At 36.8% G+C, this 21,295-nt stretch overlaps 1 protein-coding gene across 1 annotated transcript; it reads right to left on the reverse strand.

Moving 5' to 3' along the window:
* Positions 1–2,641: 2,641 nt before the first annotated feature.
* LOC143891663 (uncharacterized) lies at positions 2,642–3,373 on the reverse strand. Its single transcript, XM_077396205.1, has one exon. The coding sequence runs from the start codon at positions 3,371–3,373 to the stop codon at positions 2,642–2,644; it is 732 nt and encodes a 243-aa protein (XP_077252320.1).
* Between the last annotated feature and the right edge of the window lie 17,922 nt (positions 3,374–21,295).

The following is a 21,295-nucleotide window of genomic DNA, read 5'->3' on the forward strand; positions in this document are numbered from 1 at the left end:
TACCCCCAATTCCTTTCTCTCTTGACCGCCCATCCGATGAACTAAGCAGGCTAGCCGCCCTCGTGTCCCACGAAAGGAGCCGAGTCAGGAGCTTGTGCGGAAGGGGAATCCTTTCTTAGTTATTTCTTCGTGAAAGCAGTGCCAAAGATTGGATTCAGCTTATCTATTCCACTTAGTATATTACCAACCGGACCTCTGTATCCAACCTTTTGAGTCTTCAGGTCCGGCAACTTGACGTGAGCTAGACAATCCCATACTTTAAAACTGGCTTTTTGCTACTCCATGCCTCGTACAGAGTAACATCAAGCTTCTTATGTGGGACACGGTTGAGAATATAACTCGCTAAAAGCAGTTCTTCAACCCAAATATATTCTGTAAAACTCGAACCTATCCGCATGGACTTGATCATCTCATATTTAGTAAAACATCCGTAACACTCTCATTTTATGACTAAATCAAGTGAAATCAGTCTCTACATACACATTTCGAAGTTTTCTTTCGAACCCAACAAATGGCACCCAAAACTCTTAGCGATGAGAGACTTATGTATCCTATTTTGATGACCGTGTGAAACGTCACCCAAAATTTAAACCTCCATAAATCTATCATTTTAGGTCTGAAAGTGGTGAAGTTTCAACCAATCGGAGGCCTTCAAATTCTCTTTCAAAAAAAAAAAAAAAAAGTCGTCAAAATATTTCTCGGGATGATTGAGTTATGGTCTTTCTTGCCTAAAAAGCGTTAAAACGTAATTTTGGGATTGAAAGTGAATTATTTAGTAAAACAACCATAACTCCCTCATTTTAAGTCTAAATCATGTGAAATCAGTCTCTACATACCCACTCGTAGTTTTCTTTTCAATCCAACAAATGGCACCCAAAAACTCATAGGGATGAGAGAGTTTTGGTACTTTTTTTAATGACCGTGTGAAACGTCACCCAAAATTAAAACCTCTATAACTCTCATTTTAAGTAAAAAAGTGGTCAAATTCCAACCAATCGGATGCCTTCAATTTCTCCTCCAAAGGAAAAAAAACTAGTCAAAATATTCACAGGGATGATTGTGATATGGTCTTTTTAGCCTAAAAAACGTTAAAACATAATTTTGGGATTGAAAGGGAGTTATTTAGTAAAACATCCATACCTCTCTCATTTTAAGAATAAATCTAGTGAAATCAGTCTCTGCATACACGTCTCGAAGATTTCTTTCGAACCAAACAAATGACACCCAAAAACTCATAGGGATGACAGAGTTAGAGTCCTTTTTTTAAAGACCGTGCTAAACGTCACCCAAAATTAAAACCTTTATAAGTCTCTCATTTTAAGTCAAAAAGGGGTGAAATTTCAACCAATCGGAGGCCTTCAAATTCTCTTTCGAAGGAAAAAAACTTATCAAAATATTCACAGGGATGATTGAGTTAGTCTTTTTAGCCTAAAAAGCGTTAAAACGTAATTTTGGGATTCAAAGGGAGTTATTTAGTAATACATCCATAACTCTCTCATTTTAAGACTAAAAGGAGTGGAATCTGTCTCTACATACCCATCTCAAAGTTTTCTTTCAAACCCAACAAATGGCACCAAAAAACTCAAAGGGATGAGAGACTTATGGTCCTTTTTTAAAAAACCATGCCAAACGTCACCCAAAATTAAAACCTCCTTAACTCTCTCATTTTACGCCCAAAAGTGGTGAAATTTCAACATATTGGAGGCCTTCAAATTATCTTTTAATGGGAAATAAGCTCGTTAAAATATTCACCGGGATGATTCAGTTATGATCTTTTTAGCCTAAAAATCGTTAAAATGTAATTTTGGGATTGTAAGGAAGTTATTTAGTAAAACAATCATAATTCTCTCATTTTCAGACTAAATTAAGTGAAAACAGTCTCTACATGCCTATCTCGAAGTTTTCTTTCGAACCCAATGAATGGAACCCAAAAACTCAAAGGGATGAGAGACTTATGGTCCCTTTTTTAAAGACTGTGCCAAACGCCACCCAAAATTAAAACCACCATAACTCTATCATTTTAGGTCCAAATGTGGTGAAATTTCAACCAATCGGAGGCCTATAAATTCTCTTTCAAAAAAAAAAAAAAAACTCATCAAAATATTCACCGGGTTGATTGAGTTATGGGATTTTTTGCCTTAAAAGCATTATCAACGTAATTTTGTCGTTGAAAGGCAGTTATTTAGTCTCTACATTTGTAACACTCTCATTTTTTTTTTGATGGGTAAGCTGGGGTTAGGCGGACCCCTACCAGATATATTAATAAGAGAAAAGGTATGCAATAAGATCAAGACAACCCCTCACAGAGACGAGGGAAAGAACAAGCTCTAACAAACTAGAGTAGAAAACAAACCAACGAGACAACCCCAAACAAGTCGGAAGGGGGGCAACCCAAACACAAAAAAGCTCAAGAGACCAAAATCCTACGAAGAAAAACAACAGAAGAAAAACACAACCAAGGGATTCAAACTGCCCTTAGAAGCATCCGAAGCCAGCAAAAAACCACCACTACCTTTCCCGAGGTTGAAGAAGTGGAGGCCGCTGGATGTGGGAGAAAGGAAAGATAGAGGGGCTTTGTTCCTCTTTTTTTGGACAAGGTGTCAAACCTCATCTTCCGCATCAGAGGGGGATGATACTGATTTCAATTTCTCCATTTGAATTGCACTACGCCGGGTGGTGCGTCGATAGATGGATCAGGTTCCTTGGCTGCAAGGGCGGCATATCTATTTGGATTGTTGATGGCAATTTGATGGAGATCCTCCTGTCCCTTGGGAATATTCTTTATAAGAGAAGAAACAGATGGATGGGGATGGGGAAGGGTGGCATCACTGTGCTTTTGAATTTCCCTCCATTCTTTACGGATCGGAGCTTGAGGCTGCCTTGTGTTAAGATCACAGTTTTCTGAGATGTGACTAAAGTCCCTACAATTTGTGCAAGCTCGCGGTTTCCATTCATAAGTGATCGGTTGGTTGATCTCTCCCTTAGAGGTCTTCAACTTGATGGAGTTAGGAAGGGATTGATCAACATTTACTTGAACGCAAAAGCAAGCATACTTGAGTCTGGTGGCATCCGCAGTGTGGGAGTCCTTGTACAAAGGTTTCCCCAACATACTAGCAATTCTACTGAGACAATGGTGACTCCAAAGCTTGAGGTGAAGACCAAGAAGACGGATCCAAACTGGAACGTCAGTAAGCTTCTTCTCAAGAGGGGAATCAGGGTCCCAACGATGAAGAATAAGGGGTCTACCTCCAACAGAATGGGAATCACCTTCAAGGACCCTCAAACAATCCTCCGGGTCAGAAAATTTAAAAAGGAAGAAGCCATTATCTAAGGATAATATCTGAAGGTCACCATGGAGTTTCCATTTATGCATAAGGCTATCTCTTAGAGAAATTGTAAGCCAAAGGGTTCCCCATGGGTTCAGTCAATCACCTTGTTTTGATGATTAACAAATACAAATTGATTAGTCGTTTATGGACTGATCAGTTGCCTTGAGTGTTGTGTCTTAGACAGGAACTTGACATGCTTGACATGTCATATCGCCATTACACAATGCAACACAACACATGCTTGAGGATCAACATGCAAAGGAGCTTGAACACATTGGTGGCATCATCCTTGGAAGATGTTAAAGCAAGGAGCTCAAGTGAAGATCCCACAAGCAATCCAAGAACCACATTGAAGATCAAATGAAGATTGGCTCAAGAGTTCATTCAAGAGAGTGTTCAAAAGGGTAGTATGTATCACCTTTCTCTCTTGTGTTTTCTCTTGATCAAGGCACATTGTTTAAACCCCTAAAAATATGTTTTTCAAAGAGACTAACACACCCTTTAAGGACTTAAATGGATAAGTGAATGGCCATGGTGGTGTACCAACATGTTGGGACCCATATGGCATTCAACACAAGAATGAACAAAACAGAGTTCCGAAGCAACAACCTGGACCAGCAACTAAATCCTATCAAAACTTATTTAAAAAATTTTCAAATATTTTTGAAAATATTTTTAACAGATAGCTCTCATTTTTCTCATATCCGTAGAGTATAGAAACGTCAAAATCCGACGAGAAATGAGGGAGATATGAATTTTACAAGTTCGACACTGTTTGCTGGAAACCAGTCTCGGAACTCCGAGAATTATTCTCGGAGCTCCGAGCTCGGAACTCCGAGAACATTCTCGGAGCTCCGAGAAATGCACCAGGTTCCAAAATTAAAAGCTCTGTTTGAATTCTCGGAACTCCGAGAATTCTGCTCGGAACTCCGAGAAATGTTTTTCTTCAAAAAAATATAGCCGTTGGGGTGCAACGGCTAGTTGATTTTTTGACCCAGTTTTGACTGTTTTACCCCTCAAACGGTCACATGGAGTTGGGACTTTATATATACCCATTCAAGGGTCCAAAACACTACATGAACATTGTCCAACTTCTACAAACCCTAGAAAATCACTTGTGAACTATTTTTGGGTTAAATTCTCTCACCAACCAAACTCTTTGTGCCTTGATTTGAGAAAATCTTTTGAGATTGGTTTAGGCTTAAACTTGTTTATTCTTGAGAGCATCCTTGGAGCTTCAACTTGCATTGTAGCCTACATAGAGGCAAAGCTTTTATCTTCTTCTTTATTCGATCGGTGGCAAGGGCATCCGTTGTTTTTAATTCCCTTGGGTGAACCGCTTAGAACTCGGCGGAGAAGGAGAGTCATTGTAAAGGTGGAAGGGCATCCTTATCTAATTCCCTTGGAGTGTAAAAGCCTCGGAGCCGGGCGTCGTGGAGGTCTCAATAGTGGAAATCCTCAAGTGCGACCTTGAGTAGAGTGGAGTAGGCCGTTTGCCGAACCACTATAAATCTTTGTGTCACTTGTGTTGGTATTTCTCTATCTTTCTCTCCCTCTCACTTTCTTATTTATTTGTGCTTGCATTCTTACATATTTGGAATTGAGTGAGTAGTTAGCATTTTGGTTTTGATTGAATATTGGTACCTTGCTAACTAGGCTATAAATCACCTAATTAAGTTTGCTAATCAACAAGGGTTTTTGAACTTATATTAATTTGTAATATTGTTTAAGTTCAACTATTTCAAACTTAATTAAACAAGGGATAAGTCTTGGGTGAAATCTTAGGAAAAGTTTTTAAAAGGTAAAGATTTTATAAACATCCTATTCACCCCCCCTCTAGGTTGCCAAACCAAGTCACTACTTGGATTTCAATTGGTATCAGAGCTTGGGCTCTTGATTAAGACCCTAACCGGTTAAGAGTTAAAAGATCAAACTTTTTGGCAACTCAAAAGATGGGATCTAGACTACCTATTTTGGATGGTTCGGATTATGGATCATGGTTGATCCATATGAAGACATACTTAAAAGGTCTAGATAAAGATATGGTAAAGATAATTGAAAATGGATTCATGTTAAATGCTAAATCTAAAGGATTAAATGAATATAATAAAAAATTATCTTTACTAAATACAAAAGCCCTAATTGCAACATGTTGTGCATTACCACCACACATTTATGAGAAAGTATCCTCTTGTAAAAATGCTAAAAATGTTTTGGACTCTATTGAAAATCTTCAAAATCAAAACATGTGCTTAATGGGATTATCTAATGAAGACCCCTTGGATAATGCCGAATTCACACTTGAAGAACTTGTTGAAAATGTCCAAGAATTACATAAGAAACTTGAGGATCAACTAGCTAAGAATTCAAACTTGAAAAATAATTTAGCTAGTATTCACAAGGAGTTTAGGTCACTAGAAATAGACCATGCACATCTTAGTGAAGAGAATGAAATGTTTGAAAATAATTTTATCGAACTAAGTGAAACCATTAAATCACTAAGAGAAGAAAATGAACTCCTTAAAGAAGAAGAAGATAAAATCAAGAATTCCTCATCTCTTGAAACAAATAACTTCAAAATGGAAATCAATGATTTGAAAATCAAGAATGAGAAACTTGAGTTGGAAAATTACAAACTACAAGAAAGTGTAAAACATAATTGCCACCATGACCATTCTTGTAGATCATCATGTTCATCCCGTCCATCTACCTACTCATATATGTCTTGTGATTTTTGTGGTAGATTTGGACATTACAAATCTAAATGTATGTTTAGATTTGTAAAAAGCAGTAAGTTTGTTTGGGTTAAAAAGGACTTATCACCTAGAGCAAACTTGCTTGGAACCAAGATAGTTTGGGTTCCAAAAACCCCAACATGATATGTATTGTGTTTATCTTAGATTAGGGGATGTGCTTTAATTTTATATCATATGAAAATTTGTTTGGATACAATATACTTGTCTTGCTTGAATGCCATGTATCCATATTTTGTGCTTCAAATGATCATCCTTGAAAATCCAAAGTCTTTATGCTTGAAACTTGATAAGGCTTTGATATCTTGCACTAAAATGTTATATCTATTGGAAGAGGTCCCCTAGATATTTTATGTTTAATATCTAGTTGATATGTGCTTCATGATCAAATCATTTGTGACGAAACAACCTATATATACAATATACTTATATTGTTTGACTTGTATGTATCTATATGTATTTTTGCTAAGTGCACACACTATGACTTAAATCTTATCGCACTTAGAATATGTCTTTCATCCACATGACAACCACAATAGAGCATTAATGTGAAAACCATAAATTGTGCTTACAGGATATTCAACCACACCTTTGTGCCCTTGTGTTCAAATTGTACTCACAAGTATATCATCATATTTGAACATTATTTTGGTAGTTGCTAGAAGCTAGGTTATACGATCTATCACATCTCTCTAGCAAAACCAAAAAGAGAAGAAACCCATAGGTTTAAAGACTTGAACTTAAATGGAAATTTTTTTTTGGCAATTAAATAGTTTTTAAGTGAAAGTTGTGAATATGCCAAAATATTATTCTTTAAACTCTATTTTCCTTAGATCTTTTCCTAGAATCACAAAATGATATAATATGTAGGGAAGTTGAAACATGAATCTAGATTCAATGTATGACTTGAAATGACAATATCATAGATATCTAGAATCATATTTGGGCATTTACTCACTTGAGTAAAATTAAAATTCATTAAGGTGGTTGTATACATTAGATTGTGATGGGAACATGTGCCTCCCACACATTTTTGGTTTTCAATAGGGCTTATGCACCTTGTGCCTAATGCCTTGTCATTTTACATGTGGTTGTGGATGTAGATGTAATGTTTGGACCATGCACATTATGTGTTATGCCCTTTGTGTCCAAACATGGTAGATTATCCATGGAAACCTTGATGATCATATCTTTCTCATAAGGTATACTCTCACCTTCATGAATCATGGATGTCTCTCTAAGACATGGTATTTTATTGACCATTCTCACTATGTCTTAGTCCTATAGAATTGAACTCAAATTGGTATATATATATATATATTCTATAGTTATCACCCCTTGTTTGATAATATCTACACGTATGAGATGTTAATCCATTAATCTTAAAAGTCACTCAATTGGTGCCCTTAGCCTTCTTAGATTCTAAGAGGGAGATGGTACATTCACCTTAATTAAAATATCTAACAAATTGGCCTTGTGCCAACATCTCAAACATGAATAAGTATACATTTATATGTGATCTCCCTAGCTAGTTATGTATGTTACATACTTAAGGAAGTAAAGCGTGAATTTGAAAATATGATATCACATTTAGGGGGAGCATGAGCCAAAGATTGAAAATCTTTTGTGCTATGCATGTTTATCATGATGAGCTAAACTATGTCTATCATTTTATCATGATAAACCGACACTTGGAGAGTAAGTGTCATTGTAGCCCAAGGGTTGAGTTTAACTTGGTATCTTTTAGAAAATATATCCAAAAACCTTTGGAGTCTATGCAAGGACATCCCTTTGGATTCATGCATTGCATGATTCATTTTCAAAGGGGGAGCTTAAAGGTCAAGATTTGTCCTTAGTGGCTTATCATATGATACTCAATGTATATATCATTTGGATTATGATAAGTACACCCATTAGGAGCCATGATTGCTCCATATGTGGTTAGTTCGGGCTTGTCTTATGCTCCTAAATTGGTATCATCTAGCATGTGACTGTTTTAAGACAAAAAGCCCATAGCCTAGGATTTAAAGTCATATCTTTTAGGCTTTTAGACTTATCTTGGATGATCTAGATTGGTATCATCTATTCCAAGAATAAGTTTTGATGGCCAAGCATTCAATTGTCATATCTTTGGCCTATTGTGTAATGTCATACCTTATTTTTATATAAGGCAAATGACAAATACAAAGGGGAGAGATTACCTTTGCTATATTCATGTTTAAAATGACTATAATGACTTGCTTATATAGTTCATTTTTTCATTCCCCACCTATATGTGCTTATATGTTCATACTTTAACAAAAAAAAACAAACAAAAAAAAAAGGGTTTAAATGTTCATCTTTTTGAATTTTGTGCTCAATCTTGAATATCTTTCTTGTTTCCCATTCATAGGAGAAAATTATACTTTGTAATCTTAATCTCTATGAATTTGATTGCTTATCATGTGTACTTTCACTTGAAAATTTGTATTTTCATGATAAGTTTCATTGTCATGCCATATATCCTAATAGTTAGCCATATTAGGATCAAATGTCCATTTCTATGCATGACAATTTAAGAATATATTTTTAACTTGAAATATATATATTCTTGCTTATCATGATGAGTCTATACTTACACATCACCTCATGATAAGATTCTAATAGGAATTTTAAAAACAAAAGGGGGCTTATCATGCTAAGTCTAAAACTTGCTTAATTTCTTTCATGATAAGTAAAATATAAGCTTTAACTTTCTAATCTATTACTATATTATGGGTCATAGGGTAGATTTATATTGGAATTATATATATACTAAGATATACCCTAAAAAGTTGTGCTAAATTTGGAATGTCTCTTTGTTTTTCCAACATAGGCTTGATTTGTTTTGTGTCATTCCTTTCCTATGTTGATTATCTCTTATCATGCCATATATACATTAATTTAATTGGTAAATCATGACAAGAAACTAGGGGGAGCATCATATTCTCATTGTATATCTTGATGCTTTATGTATTGTGCTTAAGTGCTTAATTCTTCCTTTTTGCTTATGCCAAAAGGGGGAGAATTTGTATAATTGATTAGATCCATTATCATATGCATTCTTGTATTATACCTTGTTGAATATATCTCATGCATATGTTGAGGGGGAGTAGTCATGATTAAATTGTCCATCTAATCCTCATAAGAGGTTCCTCCCACCTATCTAATCAATTTGGTTTGTCATCATCAAAAAGGGGGAGATTGTAAGCCAAAGGGTTCCCCAAGGGTTCCCCATGGGTTCAGTCAATCACCTTGTTTTGATGATTAACAAATACAAATTGATTAGTCGTTTATGGACTGATCAGTTGCCTTGAGTGTTGTGTCTTAGACAGGAACTTGACATGCTTGACATGTCATATCGCCATTACACAATGCAACACAACACATGCTTGAGGATCAACATGCAAAGGAGCTTGAACACATTGGTGGCATCATCCTTGGAAGATGTTAAAGCAAGGAGCTCAAGTGAAGATCCCACAAGCAATCCAAGAACCACATTGAAGATCAAATGAAGATTGGCTCAAGAGTTCATTCAAGAGAATGTTCAAAAGGGTAGTATGTATCACCTTTCTCTCTTGTGTTTTCTCTTGATCAAGGCACATTGTTTAAACCCCTAAAAATATGTTTTTCAAAGAGACTAACACACCCTTTAAGGACTTAAATGGATAAGTGAATGGCCATGGTGGTGTACCAACATGTTGGGACCCATATGGCATTCAACACAAGAATGAACAAAACAGAGTTCCGAAGCAACAACCTGGACCAGCAACTAAATCCTATCAAAACTTATTTAAAACATTTTCAAATATTTTTGAAAATATTTTTAACAGATAGCTCTCATTTTTCTCATATCCGTAGAGTATAGAAACGTCAAAATCCGACGAGAAATGAGGGAGATATGAATTTTACAAGTTCGACACTGTTTGCTGGAAACCAGTCTCGGAACTCCGAGAATTATTCTCGGAGCTCCGAGCTCGGAACTTCGAGAACATTCTCGGAGCTCCGAGAAATGCACCAGGTTCCAAAATTAAAAGCTCTGTTTGAATTCTCGGAACTCCGAGAATTCTGCTCGGAACTCCGAGAAATGTTTTTCTTCAAAAAAATATAGCCGTTGGGGTGCAACGGCTAGTTGATTTTTTGACCCAGTTTTGACTGTTTTACCCCTCAAACGGTCACATGGAGTTGGGACTTTATATATACCCATTCAAGGGTCCAAAACACTACATGAACATTGTCCAACTTCTACAAACCCTAGAAAATCCCTTGTGAACTATTTTTGGGTTAAATTCTCTCACCAACCAAACTCTTTGTGCCTTGATTTGAGAAAATCTTTTGAGATTGGTTTAGGCTTAAACTTGTTTATTCTTGAGAGCATCCTTGGAGCTTCAACTTGCATTGTAGCCTACATAGAGGCAAAGCTTTTATCTTCTTCTTTATTCGATCGGTGGCAAGGGCATCCGTTGTTTTTAATTCCCTTGGGTGAACCGCTTAGAACTCGGCGGAGAAGGAGAGTCATTGTAAAGGTGGAAGGGCATCCTTATCTAATTCCCTTGGAGTGTAAAAGCCTCGGAGCCGGGCGTCGTGGAGGTCTCAATAGTGGAAATCCTCAAGTGCGACCTTGAGTAGAGTGGAGTAGGCCGTTTGCCGAACCACTATAAATCTTTGTGTCACTTGTGTTGGTATTTCTCTATCTTTCTCTCCCTCTCACTTTCTTATTTATTTGTGCTTGCATTCTTACATATTTGGAATTGAGTGAGTAGTTAGCATTTTAGTTTTGATTGAATATTGGTACCTTGCTAACTAGGCTATAAATCACCTAATTAAGTTTGCTAATCAACAAGGGTTTTTGAACTTATATTAATTTGTAATATTGTTTAAGTTCAACTATTTCAAACTTAATTAAACAAGGGATAAGTCTTGGGTGAAATCTTAGGAAAAGTTTTTAAAAGGTAAAGATTTTATAAACATCCTATTCACCCCCCCTCTAGGTTGCCAAACCAAGTCACTACTTGGATTTCAGAAATGATGTAGGACCTTCTTCCTAGAAATAACCAACTAGACTGTTTTCCCATCTAGTTTCAGATTTTTGGATTTCCTCATCGTGGAACAGGAGCTCCATGTACTCTTTTTCATCTTCTTTTGGGGAGAAATGATCAAGCTTGGTTTGGGTTGGCTCAGATTGAGGGGTGAGGAGTTTTTTCCAAGGGTTAAGAGGAGCCAAAAGAGAAGAATCCTTGCTACCTCCTGAACGGTCCAAACTGGACTGAATCTGATTTTCTTGGGGGTCGAGGAACAGGGAGCTGAGGGAAGAAGAGGAACATGAACACAAACCGGGCGAGCTTCAATGGACCCATCCGAGGGATGAGAATTTCTGGGGCAATCTATGGAAGCAGAGAAGGAGAGGGTTGCCTTATTCGAAGCAAAGTTTGAGGAGATTTGGGGGTAGTTGGTATCTGCTCTAGTGCTGGTTTCAGACTTTCCAGAAGCATTTCCAGCATTTTCCACTTTATCTCCAAAAAAGCCTGGGCGGGAACTGATGGGAAGGTTTACCACTGAATCATTCACTCTAGCTGCTGCAGGAAGCACCCCAGAATTCCACAAAGGAGGCTCACGAGGGGAAGATTCAAAAGCAAAACGGTGGACATTCAAAGCTTTTGAAGCTATACAAGGGCTGACCTTTATGCATCCATGGGGATTTGCAGCATTACACTCTAGGAGCTTAGGTGAAGACGGAAAAGCTGCATGAATTTCTTCATTATCTACTGCTTTTTCTCCAAGAGGCTTTGAGTGGGAGCCAAGGGTGGGAAATTGATTTGAGATATTAATTTTAAAAGAAGAATCAGTAGGGGAATTGGGTTCCCAAGGAGTATACAAATCATGGAATTCCAGGATTTTGACTAAAGAAGAGCTGCAGCATTCTCCTCCAATTAATGCGTCAGACTTGGGAAGGACAAAACTAGTGCTAGGTACAGCTGCTATGGGACCAAGGGGAGCTGAAGTTGTACCAGAACTGGACAAAGTCATTGCAGGGGTATCTTCTCCATTAATGGGAGGGAGAGATGTCAAAGGATTCAAACTAGGACTAGCTAGAGGAGGGGCTTTAGCTGCATTGATAAGGACAGACTTGCAGCAGCTAGCTTGCCCAGATTTTGGGCCATCAGAGCCAGAATTTGAAGTCTCTGAACCAGCACATTTTTCGAGAGAAGAGTGGTCCAAGGTGGTTTCCTCATACCCCTGGTAATGCAAAGGAGTGGTATTCGAACTGGTAAGGTTGGTTTTCTCATCCATAACAATGGGAATTCCATCAGATTTGGACGACATAAGCTTTCTCACCCGTTCATCATACCCAATACAGAGATCTTCTTCCTCATTAATTTGCAACCAAAATCTGGCTTTTACTTTCTTCGTGCTTTTCTTGTTTTGCTTTTTCTTGGATGAGGATCCAGAACTAGAAGAAAGATTTGGGCTTGATTGAGTTGGGGATTGGTTAAGTTCTGCCTCAATGAGCTTCAAACAGTCCATTTTATCCCGCACAGAAAGGGAGCTGTCAAAGTCACTGGATGAGCAAGCTGTTTGAGGTCAAGGAGTTTCTCACTTAGAGAGCTGGTTTTGCTTAGTTTGTGTTGAACAAAGTCAGCAAAAGACAGAGAATGGGGGATCTTGAGAAATCATTTCAGGGAGGCCGATGTCTGGACCCATTTGCACTTGATGATCATTCTTTGCCTGACGTGAAGGGTCCATCTCCAGACTAGAGGTTCCCATGAGATCTCTTGGTTTAAAACCTGGAGACCAATTGGTTTTCAGGTTTGCAAAGGAGTTAAGAGTAGGTTCTTCATCAGAATCCAAAGGAGGACGGTGGATCTTTTCTTGAAGTTCCATGGTTTCTGAGATCTGAATTGGACAGCCGAACAGAGGCGTGCTAAATTTAGCTGATCTTTGAGGATGATAAGAGCATGAACTGAACTCTACTAAAATGGATAAAAAACTTTAACCAGGGACTAACTAATGCAATGAAACAGAGATGCAATGAAACAAAGGAGACGAATCAGATAACCCAAATTAAACAGAGATGCAATGAAACAGACGAGAAGAATCAGTTAACCCAAACTGAACTAAACTGAACTGGTATGAAACAGAAATTTGCAGAGACACTGATCTACATAGAACTGAGCTTGAAGAAAGGATAATGGCAGAGAAAGGATTAGAGACCTAAGCTAAAACCAGGGCTTAACTAGATAGACATAGGAAGAAGAAGATCTAACCCATTTGATTTCTTTGAAAAGAAGGCTTGGGCCCTTGGTTCCTGCCGGACTTCGCCGGCTCTCGCCGGAAAAGAGAGGAGAAAGAAGATGAATTTTCTCTCTCCTCAGGAATTTTTTGAGTCCATTGCACATTTTATGAGTAAATAAAGTGAAATCAGTCTCTACATGCACATTTCAAAGTCTTCTTCCGAACCCAACAAATGGCATCCAAAAACTCTTAGGGATGAGAGACTTATGTATCCTATTTTGACGACCGTGTGAAACGTCACCCAAAATTTAAACCTCCATAACTCTATCATTTTAGGTCCAAAAGTGGTGAAATTTCAACTAATCAGAGGCCTTCAAATTCTCTTCCAAAAAAAAAAAGCTGTCGAAATATTCGCCGGGATGGTTGAGTTATGATCTTTCTTGCCTAAAAAGCGTTAAAACTTAATTTTGGGATTGAAAGGGAGTTATTTAGTAAAATATCCATAACTCCCTCTTTTTAAGTCTAAATTAAGTGAAATCAGTCTCTACATACACATCTCAAAGTTTTCTTTCTAAAGACCGTCCGAAACGTCACCGAAAATTAAAGCCTCTAAAACTCTCTGATTTTAAGTCCAAAAGTGGCAAAATTTCAACTAATCAGAGGCTTTCAAATTCTATTTCAAAGGAATAAAAACTCATCAAAATAATCACCGGTAAGATTGTGTTATGGTATTTTTAGCCTAAAAAACGTTAAAACATAATTTTCGGATTGAATGGGAGTTATTTAGTAAATCATCCATAATTCTCTCATTTTAAGTTAAGAGAAATCAGTCTGTCCATACCCACTCATAGTTTTCTTTTCAACCCAACAAATGAAACCCAAAAACTCATATGGATGAGAGACTTATGGTCATTTTTTAAAAGATCGTGTGAAACGTCAACCAAAATTAAAACCTTTGTAACTCTCTTATTTTAAGTCAAAAAGTGGTGAAATTCCAACAAATCGGAGGCCTTCAATTTCTCCTTCAAAGAAAAAAAACTCGTCAAAATATTCACAGGGATGATTTTGTTATGGTATTTTTAGCCTAAAAAGAGTTAAAACTTAATTTTGGGATTGAAAGGGAGTTATTTAGTAAAGCATTCATAACTCTATCATTTTAAGACTAAATGAAGTGAAATCCGTCTCTACATACCCGTCTCGTGGTTTTCTTTCGAACCCAACAAATGGCACCCAAAAACTCATAGGGATGAGAGAGTTATGGTCCTTTTTAAAAAAACCCTGTGAGATGTCACCCAGAAGTAAAACCTCCATAACTCTCATTTTACGTCCAAAAGTGGTGAAATTTCAACTTATCGGAGGCCTTAAAATTCTCTTTTAAAGGAAAAACGGCTCATCAAAATATTCACCGGGATGATTCAGTTATGATCTATTTAGCTTAAAAATCGTTATAACATAATTTTGGGATTGAAAGGGAGTTATTTAATAAAAGAACATACATAACTCTCTCTCATTTTAAGACAAAATTAAGTGAAAACAGTCTCCACGTACCTATCTTGAACTTTTCTTTCGAACCCAAGAATGGCACCCAAAAACTCATAGGGATGAGAGACTTATGTTCCCTTTTTTTAAAGACTGTGCGAAACGCCACCCAAAATTAAAACCTCCATAACTCTAGCATTTTAGGTCCAAAAGTGGTAAAATTTCAACCAATCGGAGGCCTTTAAATTCTCTTTCGAAAAAAAAACACGTCAAAATATTCACCGGGATAATTGAGTTATAGTCTTTTTTGGCTAAAAAGCATTATCAACGTAATTTTGGCATTGAAAGGGAGTTACTTAGTAAAACATCCATAACACCCTCATTTTAAGACTAAATCTGGTGAAATCAATATTTACGTACCCATTTCGACGTTTTCTTTCGAACCCAACAATTGGCACCTAAAAACTCATAGGGATGAGAGACTACGGTCATTTTTCTGAAGACCGTGCGAAACGTAAGCCAATATTGAAACCTCTAAAACTATCTCATTTTAATTTCAAAAGTGGCAAAATATCAACCAAGCGGTCCGCCTTCAAATTCTTTCAAAGGAATACAAACCCGTCAAAATATTCACCCTAATGATTGAGTTATGGTATTTTTGCCTAAAAAGCGTTAAAATAAAATTGTGGAATCGAATGGGAGTTATTTAGTAAATCATCCATAATTCTCTCATCTTAAGACTAAATTAAGTGAAATCAGTTTCTGCATACCCATCTCGAACTTTTCTTTCGAACCCAACGAATGGCACCCAAAAACTTATAGGGAAGAGAGACTTAATCAGTCTCTGCATACCCATAGGGATGAGAGAGTTATGGTCATTTTTTTTAAAAACCGTGTGAAAGTCCCCCAAAATTAAAACCTCCATAACTCTGTCAATTAAGTCCAAAAGTGATGAAATTTCAACATATCGGAGGCCTTCAAATTCTCTTTTAAAGGAAAAAAAGCTCGTCAAAATATTCACCGAGATGATTCAGTTATGGTCTTTTTAGCATAAAAACTGTTAAAACATAATTTTGGGATTGAAAGGGAGTTATTTAGTAAAACATTTATAACTCTCTCATTTTAAGACTAAATTAAGTGATATCAGTCTCTACATACCTATCTCGCAGTTTTCTTTCAAACCCAACCAATGCCACCCAAAAACTCATAAGGATGAGAGACTTATGGTTGCTTTTTTAAAGACCATGCGAAACGTCACGCAAAATTAAAACCTCCATAACTCTATCATTTTAGGTCCAAAAGGGGTGAAATTTCAACCAATCGGAGCCCTTCAAAGTCTCTTTCAAAACAAAAACCTCATCAAAATATTCACCGGAATCGTTGAGTTATGGTTTTTTTAGCCTAAAAAGCGTTAAAACGTAATTTTAGCTGTGAAAGCGAGTTATTTAGTAAAACATCCATTACTCTCTCATTGTAAGACTAAATCAAGTGAAATCAGTCTCCTCATACCCATTTCGAAGTTTTCATTAGAACTCAACAAATGGCACCCAAAAACTCATTGGGATGAGAGACATATGGTCCCTTTTTTAAAGACGATGCGAAACGTCACCCAAAATTAAAATCTCCATAACTCTATCATTTTAGGCCCAAAAGGGGTGAAATTTCAACCAATCGGAGGCCTTCAAATTCTCTTTCAAAAAAAAAAACTCGTCTAAATATTCACCAGAATGATTGAGTTCTGGTCTTTTTAACCTAAAAAGAGTTAAAACGTAATTTTGGCATTGATAGAATGTTATTTAGTAAAACATCCATAACTCTCTCATTTTAAGACTAAATCAAGTGAAATCAATCTCTACGTACCCATGTCGAAGTTTTCTTCCGAACCCAACAAATGGCACCCAAAAACTCATATGGAAGAGACTTATGGTCCATTTTTTAAAGACCGGGTGAAACGTCACCCAAAATTAAAACCTACATAACTCTATCATTTTAGGTACAAAAGTGGGGAAATTTCAACCAATCGGAGGCCTTCAAATTCGCTGTTAAAGAAACACTGGTCTAAATATTCACCGGGATGATTCAGTTATGGTCTTTTTTGCCTAAAAGGCGTTAAAATGTAATTTTTGGATTGAAAGGGAGTTATTTAGTAAAACATCTATAACTCTCTCATTTTAAGACTAAGTCAAGTGAAATCTGTCTCTACATACCCTTCTCGAAGTTTTCTTTCGAATCCAAGAAATGGCACCCAAAAGCTCATAGGGATGAGAGAGTTATCTTCCTTTTTTTAAAGACCGTGTGAAACGTCACGCAAAATTAAAACCCCTATAACAATTTTATTTTAAGTCCAAAAGTCGCAAAATTTAAACTAATCGGAGGCCTTCAAATTCTCTTATAAAGGAAAAAAACCTCGTCAAAATTTTCACCGAGATGATTGAATTATGGTGTTTTTAGCCTAAAAAAGCGTTAAAACATAACTTTGGGATTGAAATGGAGTTATTTAGTAAAACTTCCATTCATCTCTCCTTTTAAGACTTAATCAAGTGAAATCAGACTCTAAATACACATCTCGAAGAGTTCTTTCCAACCAAACAAATGGCGCCCAAAAACTCATAGGGATGAGAGAGTTATGGTCCATTTTTTAATGTACGTGCGAAACGTCACCCAAAATTAAAACCTCTACAACTCTCTCATTTTAAGTCAAAAAGTGGTGAAAATTCACCCAATCGGAGGCCTTCAAATTCTCTTTCAAAGGAAAAAAACTTGTCAACATATTCATAGGCATGATTGAGTTATAGTCTTTTTAGCCTAAAAAGCGTTAACACGTAATTTTGGGATTCAAAGAGAGTTATTTACTAATACATCCACAACTCTCTCATTTTAAGACTAAATGAAGTGGAATCTGTCTCTACATACCCATCTCAAAGTTTTCTTTCGAACCCAACAAATGGCACCCAAAAACTCAAAGGGAAGAGAGACTTATGGTCCGTTTTTTAAAAACTGTGCCAAACGTCACCCAAAATTAGAACCCCCATAACTCTCTCTTTTTATGCCCAAAAGTGGTGAAATTTCAACATATCGAAAGCCTTCAAATTATCTTTTAAAGGGAAATAAGCTCGTTAAAATATTCACCAGGATGATTCAGTTATGATCTTTTCAGCCTAAAAATCGTTAAAACGTAATTTTGAGATTGTAAGGAAGTTATTTAGTAAAACAATCATAATTTTCTCATTTTCAGACTAAATTTAGGAAAAACAGTCTCTACATGCCTATCTCGAAGTTTTCTTTCGAACCCAATGAATGGAACCCAAAAACTCAAAGCGATGAGAGACTTATGGTCCCTTTTTTAAAGACTGTGCCAAACGCCACCCAAAATTAAAACCACCATAACTCTATCATTTTAGGTCCAAAAGTGGTGAAATTTCAACCAATCAGAGGCCTATAAGTTCTCTTTCAAAAAAAAAACTCGTCAAAATATTCACCGGGATGATTGAGTTATGGGCTTTTTTGCCTCAAAAGTGTTATCAACGTAAATTTGTCGTTGAAAGGGAGTTATTTAGTAAAACATCCGTAACACTCTCATTTTACGAGTAAATAAAGTGAAATCAGTCTCTACATGCACATGTCGAAGTCTTCTTTCGAACCCAACAAATAGCGTCCAAAAACTCTTAGGGATGAGAGACTTATGTATCCTATTTTGACGACCATGTGAAACGTCACCCAAAATTTAATCCTCCATAACTCTATCATTTTAGGTCCGAAGGTGGTGAAATTTCGACCACACGGAGGCCTTCAAATTCTCTTTCAAAAAAAGAAAACTCATCAAAATATTCATTGGGATGATTGAGTCATGGGCTTTTTTGCCCAAAAAGCATTATCAACGTAATTTTGTCGTTGAAAGGGAGTTATTTAGTAAAACAATCGTAACACTCTCATTTTACGACTAAATCAAGTGAAATCAGTCTCTACATACACATTTCAAAGTTTTCTTTCGAACCCAACAAGTGGTACCCGAAAACTCTCACAGATGAGACTTATGTATCCTATGTTGAAGACCGTGTGAAACGTCACCCAAAATTTAAACCTCCATAACTCTATCATGTTAGGTCCGAAAGTGGTGAAATTTCGACAAATCGGAGGCCTTCAAATTCTCTTTCAAATAAAAAAAACTTGTCGAAAAATTCATCGGGATGATTGAGTTATGGCCTTTCTTGCCTAAGAAGCGTTAAAACGTAATTTTGGGATTGAAAGGGAGTTATTTAGTAAAACATCCATAACTCCCTCATTTTAAGTCTAAATCAAGTGAAATCAGTCTCTACAAGCACATCTCAAAGTTTTCTTTCTAACCTAAGAAATGGCACCAAAAAACTCATAGGGATGAGAGAGTTATGTCCTTTTTTTAAAGACCATATGAAACGTCTCCAAAAATTAAAACCTCTAAAACTCTCTCATTTTAAGTCCAAATGTGGCAAAATTTCAACTAATCAGAGGCTTTCAAATTCTCTTTCAAAGGAATAAAAACTCGTCAAAAAATATTCACCAGCATGATTTAGTTATGATATTTTTAGCCTAAAAAGCGTTAAAACATAATTTTTGGACTGAATGGAAGTTATTTAGTAAATCATCCATAATTCTCTCATTTTAAGACTAAATTAAGTGCAATCAGTCTCTACATACCCACTCGTAGTTTTCTTTTCAACCCAACAAATGGCACCGAAAAACTCATAGGGATGAGAGAGTTATGGTCATTTTTTTAAAGATCGTGTTAAACGTCAACCAAAATTAAAACCTCTATAACTCACATTTTAAGTCAAAAAGTGGTGAAATTCCAACAAATCGGAGGCCTTCAGTTTCTCCTTCAAAGAAAAAAACTCGTCAAAATATTCACAGGGATGATTTTGTTATGGTCTTTCTAGCCTAAAAAGCGTTACAACTTAATTTTGGGATTGAAAGGGAGTTATTTAGTAAAACATCCGTAACTCTATCATTTTAGGGATAATTACATTTACACCCCCTCTAGTTTCTGACACATCCACTTCCACCCCTATAGTTTAAAACGTGACAAATACACCCCTGTAGTTTCAATTTGTTTAAGGTAGGCCCCCTAAGCTAAAGGTTTGTCCATAGAATGAAGGGTTAGGATGATCCGATGGAGCTGATTTTTTGGGCACACCCTATTTATGTCAGGACCCATCAAATGAACGCTTCGGATCATCCAAATAATGTGGGCCCATACCCGAATCCAAACACTACCAAAAAATCATCCAAATAATGTGGGCCCACATTGTTTGGATGATCCAAAGCGTTCATTTGATGGGTCCTGACATAGATAGGGTGTGCCCAAAAAATCAGCTCCATCGGATGATCCTAACCCTTCAATCTATGGACGAACCTTCAGCTGAGGGGGGCTACCTTAAACAACTAGAGGGGGTGTAAATGTAATTATTCCATCATTTTAAGACTAAAAGAAGTGAAATCTGTCTCTACATACCCGTATTGTGGTTTTCTTTCGAACCCAACAAATGGCACCCCAGAACTCAAAGGGATGAGACGTCACCCAAAATTAAAACCTCCATAACTCTCTCATTTTACGTCCAAAAGTGGTGAAATTTCAACATATCGGAGGCTTTCAAATTCTCTTTTAAAAGAGAAAAGGCTCGTCAAAATATTCACCGGGATGATTCAGTTATGATCTTTTTAGCCTAAAAATCGTTAAAACGTAATTTTGGGATTGAAATGGAGTTATTTAATAAAAAAACATACATAACTCTCTCATTTTAAGACAAAATTAAGTGAAAACAGTCTCTACATACCTATCTTGAAGTTTTCTTTCCAACCCGAGAATGGCACCCAAAAACTCATAGGCATGAGAGACTTATGGTCTCTGTGGGACCCGATCCCGCGAGAGGGGTGGGGCGCGAGCCGCCACGCCTTCTCTTGGTCTCTCGTACCCACGCGATTGGCGTGTGCATTTTTATTATCGATTTTAATTCATCTTTTATGTGAACTTGGGATCACTAAGGCAATTCGAATTCCACACAAAAGAGACTGACAGAGTCGCCACCTAGATGTGGGATCTAGGACCCGAAATCAACCAGAAATCTAGACTCGCTACCTGGTTACGAGAATGGAAGGTATGGGGAGTTATCCACCACATGCACCATTCCTGCCCGATAATCGGTCTTCGATTCTAAAAGCTAACTCTTTTAAATTTATTTTAAATGGCTCATTCAACTCTAAGTTAATGTGCGAACTATGTGACATGCATCCTATGATCTAATTTCAATGTGAATCCTAAATGTGTATCTTGATTACTTTATTTGTCTGGATTCAATCTAAGTGACAGTTCTCCTAAAATTCTAATTTCATGGAAAATCCTAACTGATTTGATTAAGCATTTACAAGAAAATTAATATACAAAACACCACAATTTGTTGTAGTGCCGACTCGCGGTTGGTATGCCATCAGAAATCCAAGCTGCCTACG

This window comes from Tasmannia lanceolata, unplaced genomic scaffold (assembly GCF_043159265.1).
Source record: "Tasmannia lanceolata isolate RefF3 unplaced genomic scaffold, GAP_Taslan_0.1 ptg000015l, whole genome shotgun sequence".
Classification (NCBI taxonomy): domain Eukaryota; kingdom Viridiplantae; phylum Streptophyta; class Magnoliopsida; order Canellales; family Winteraceae; genus Tasmannia; species Tasmannia lanceolata.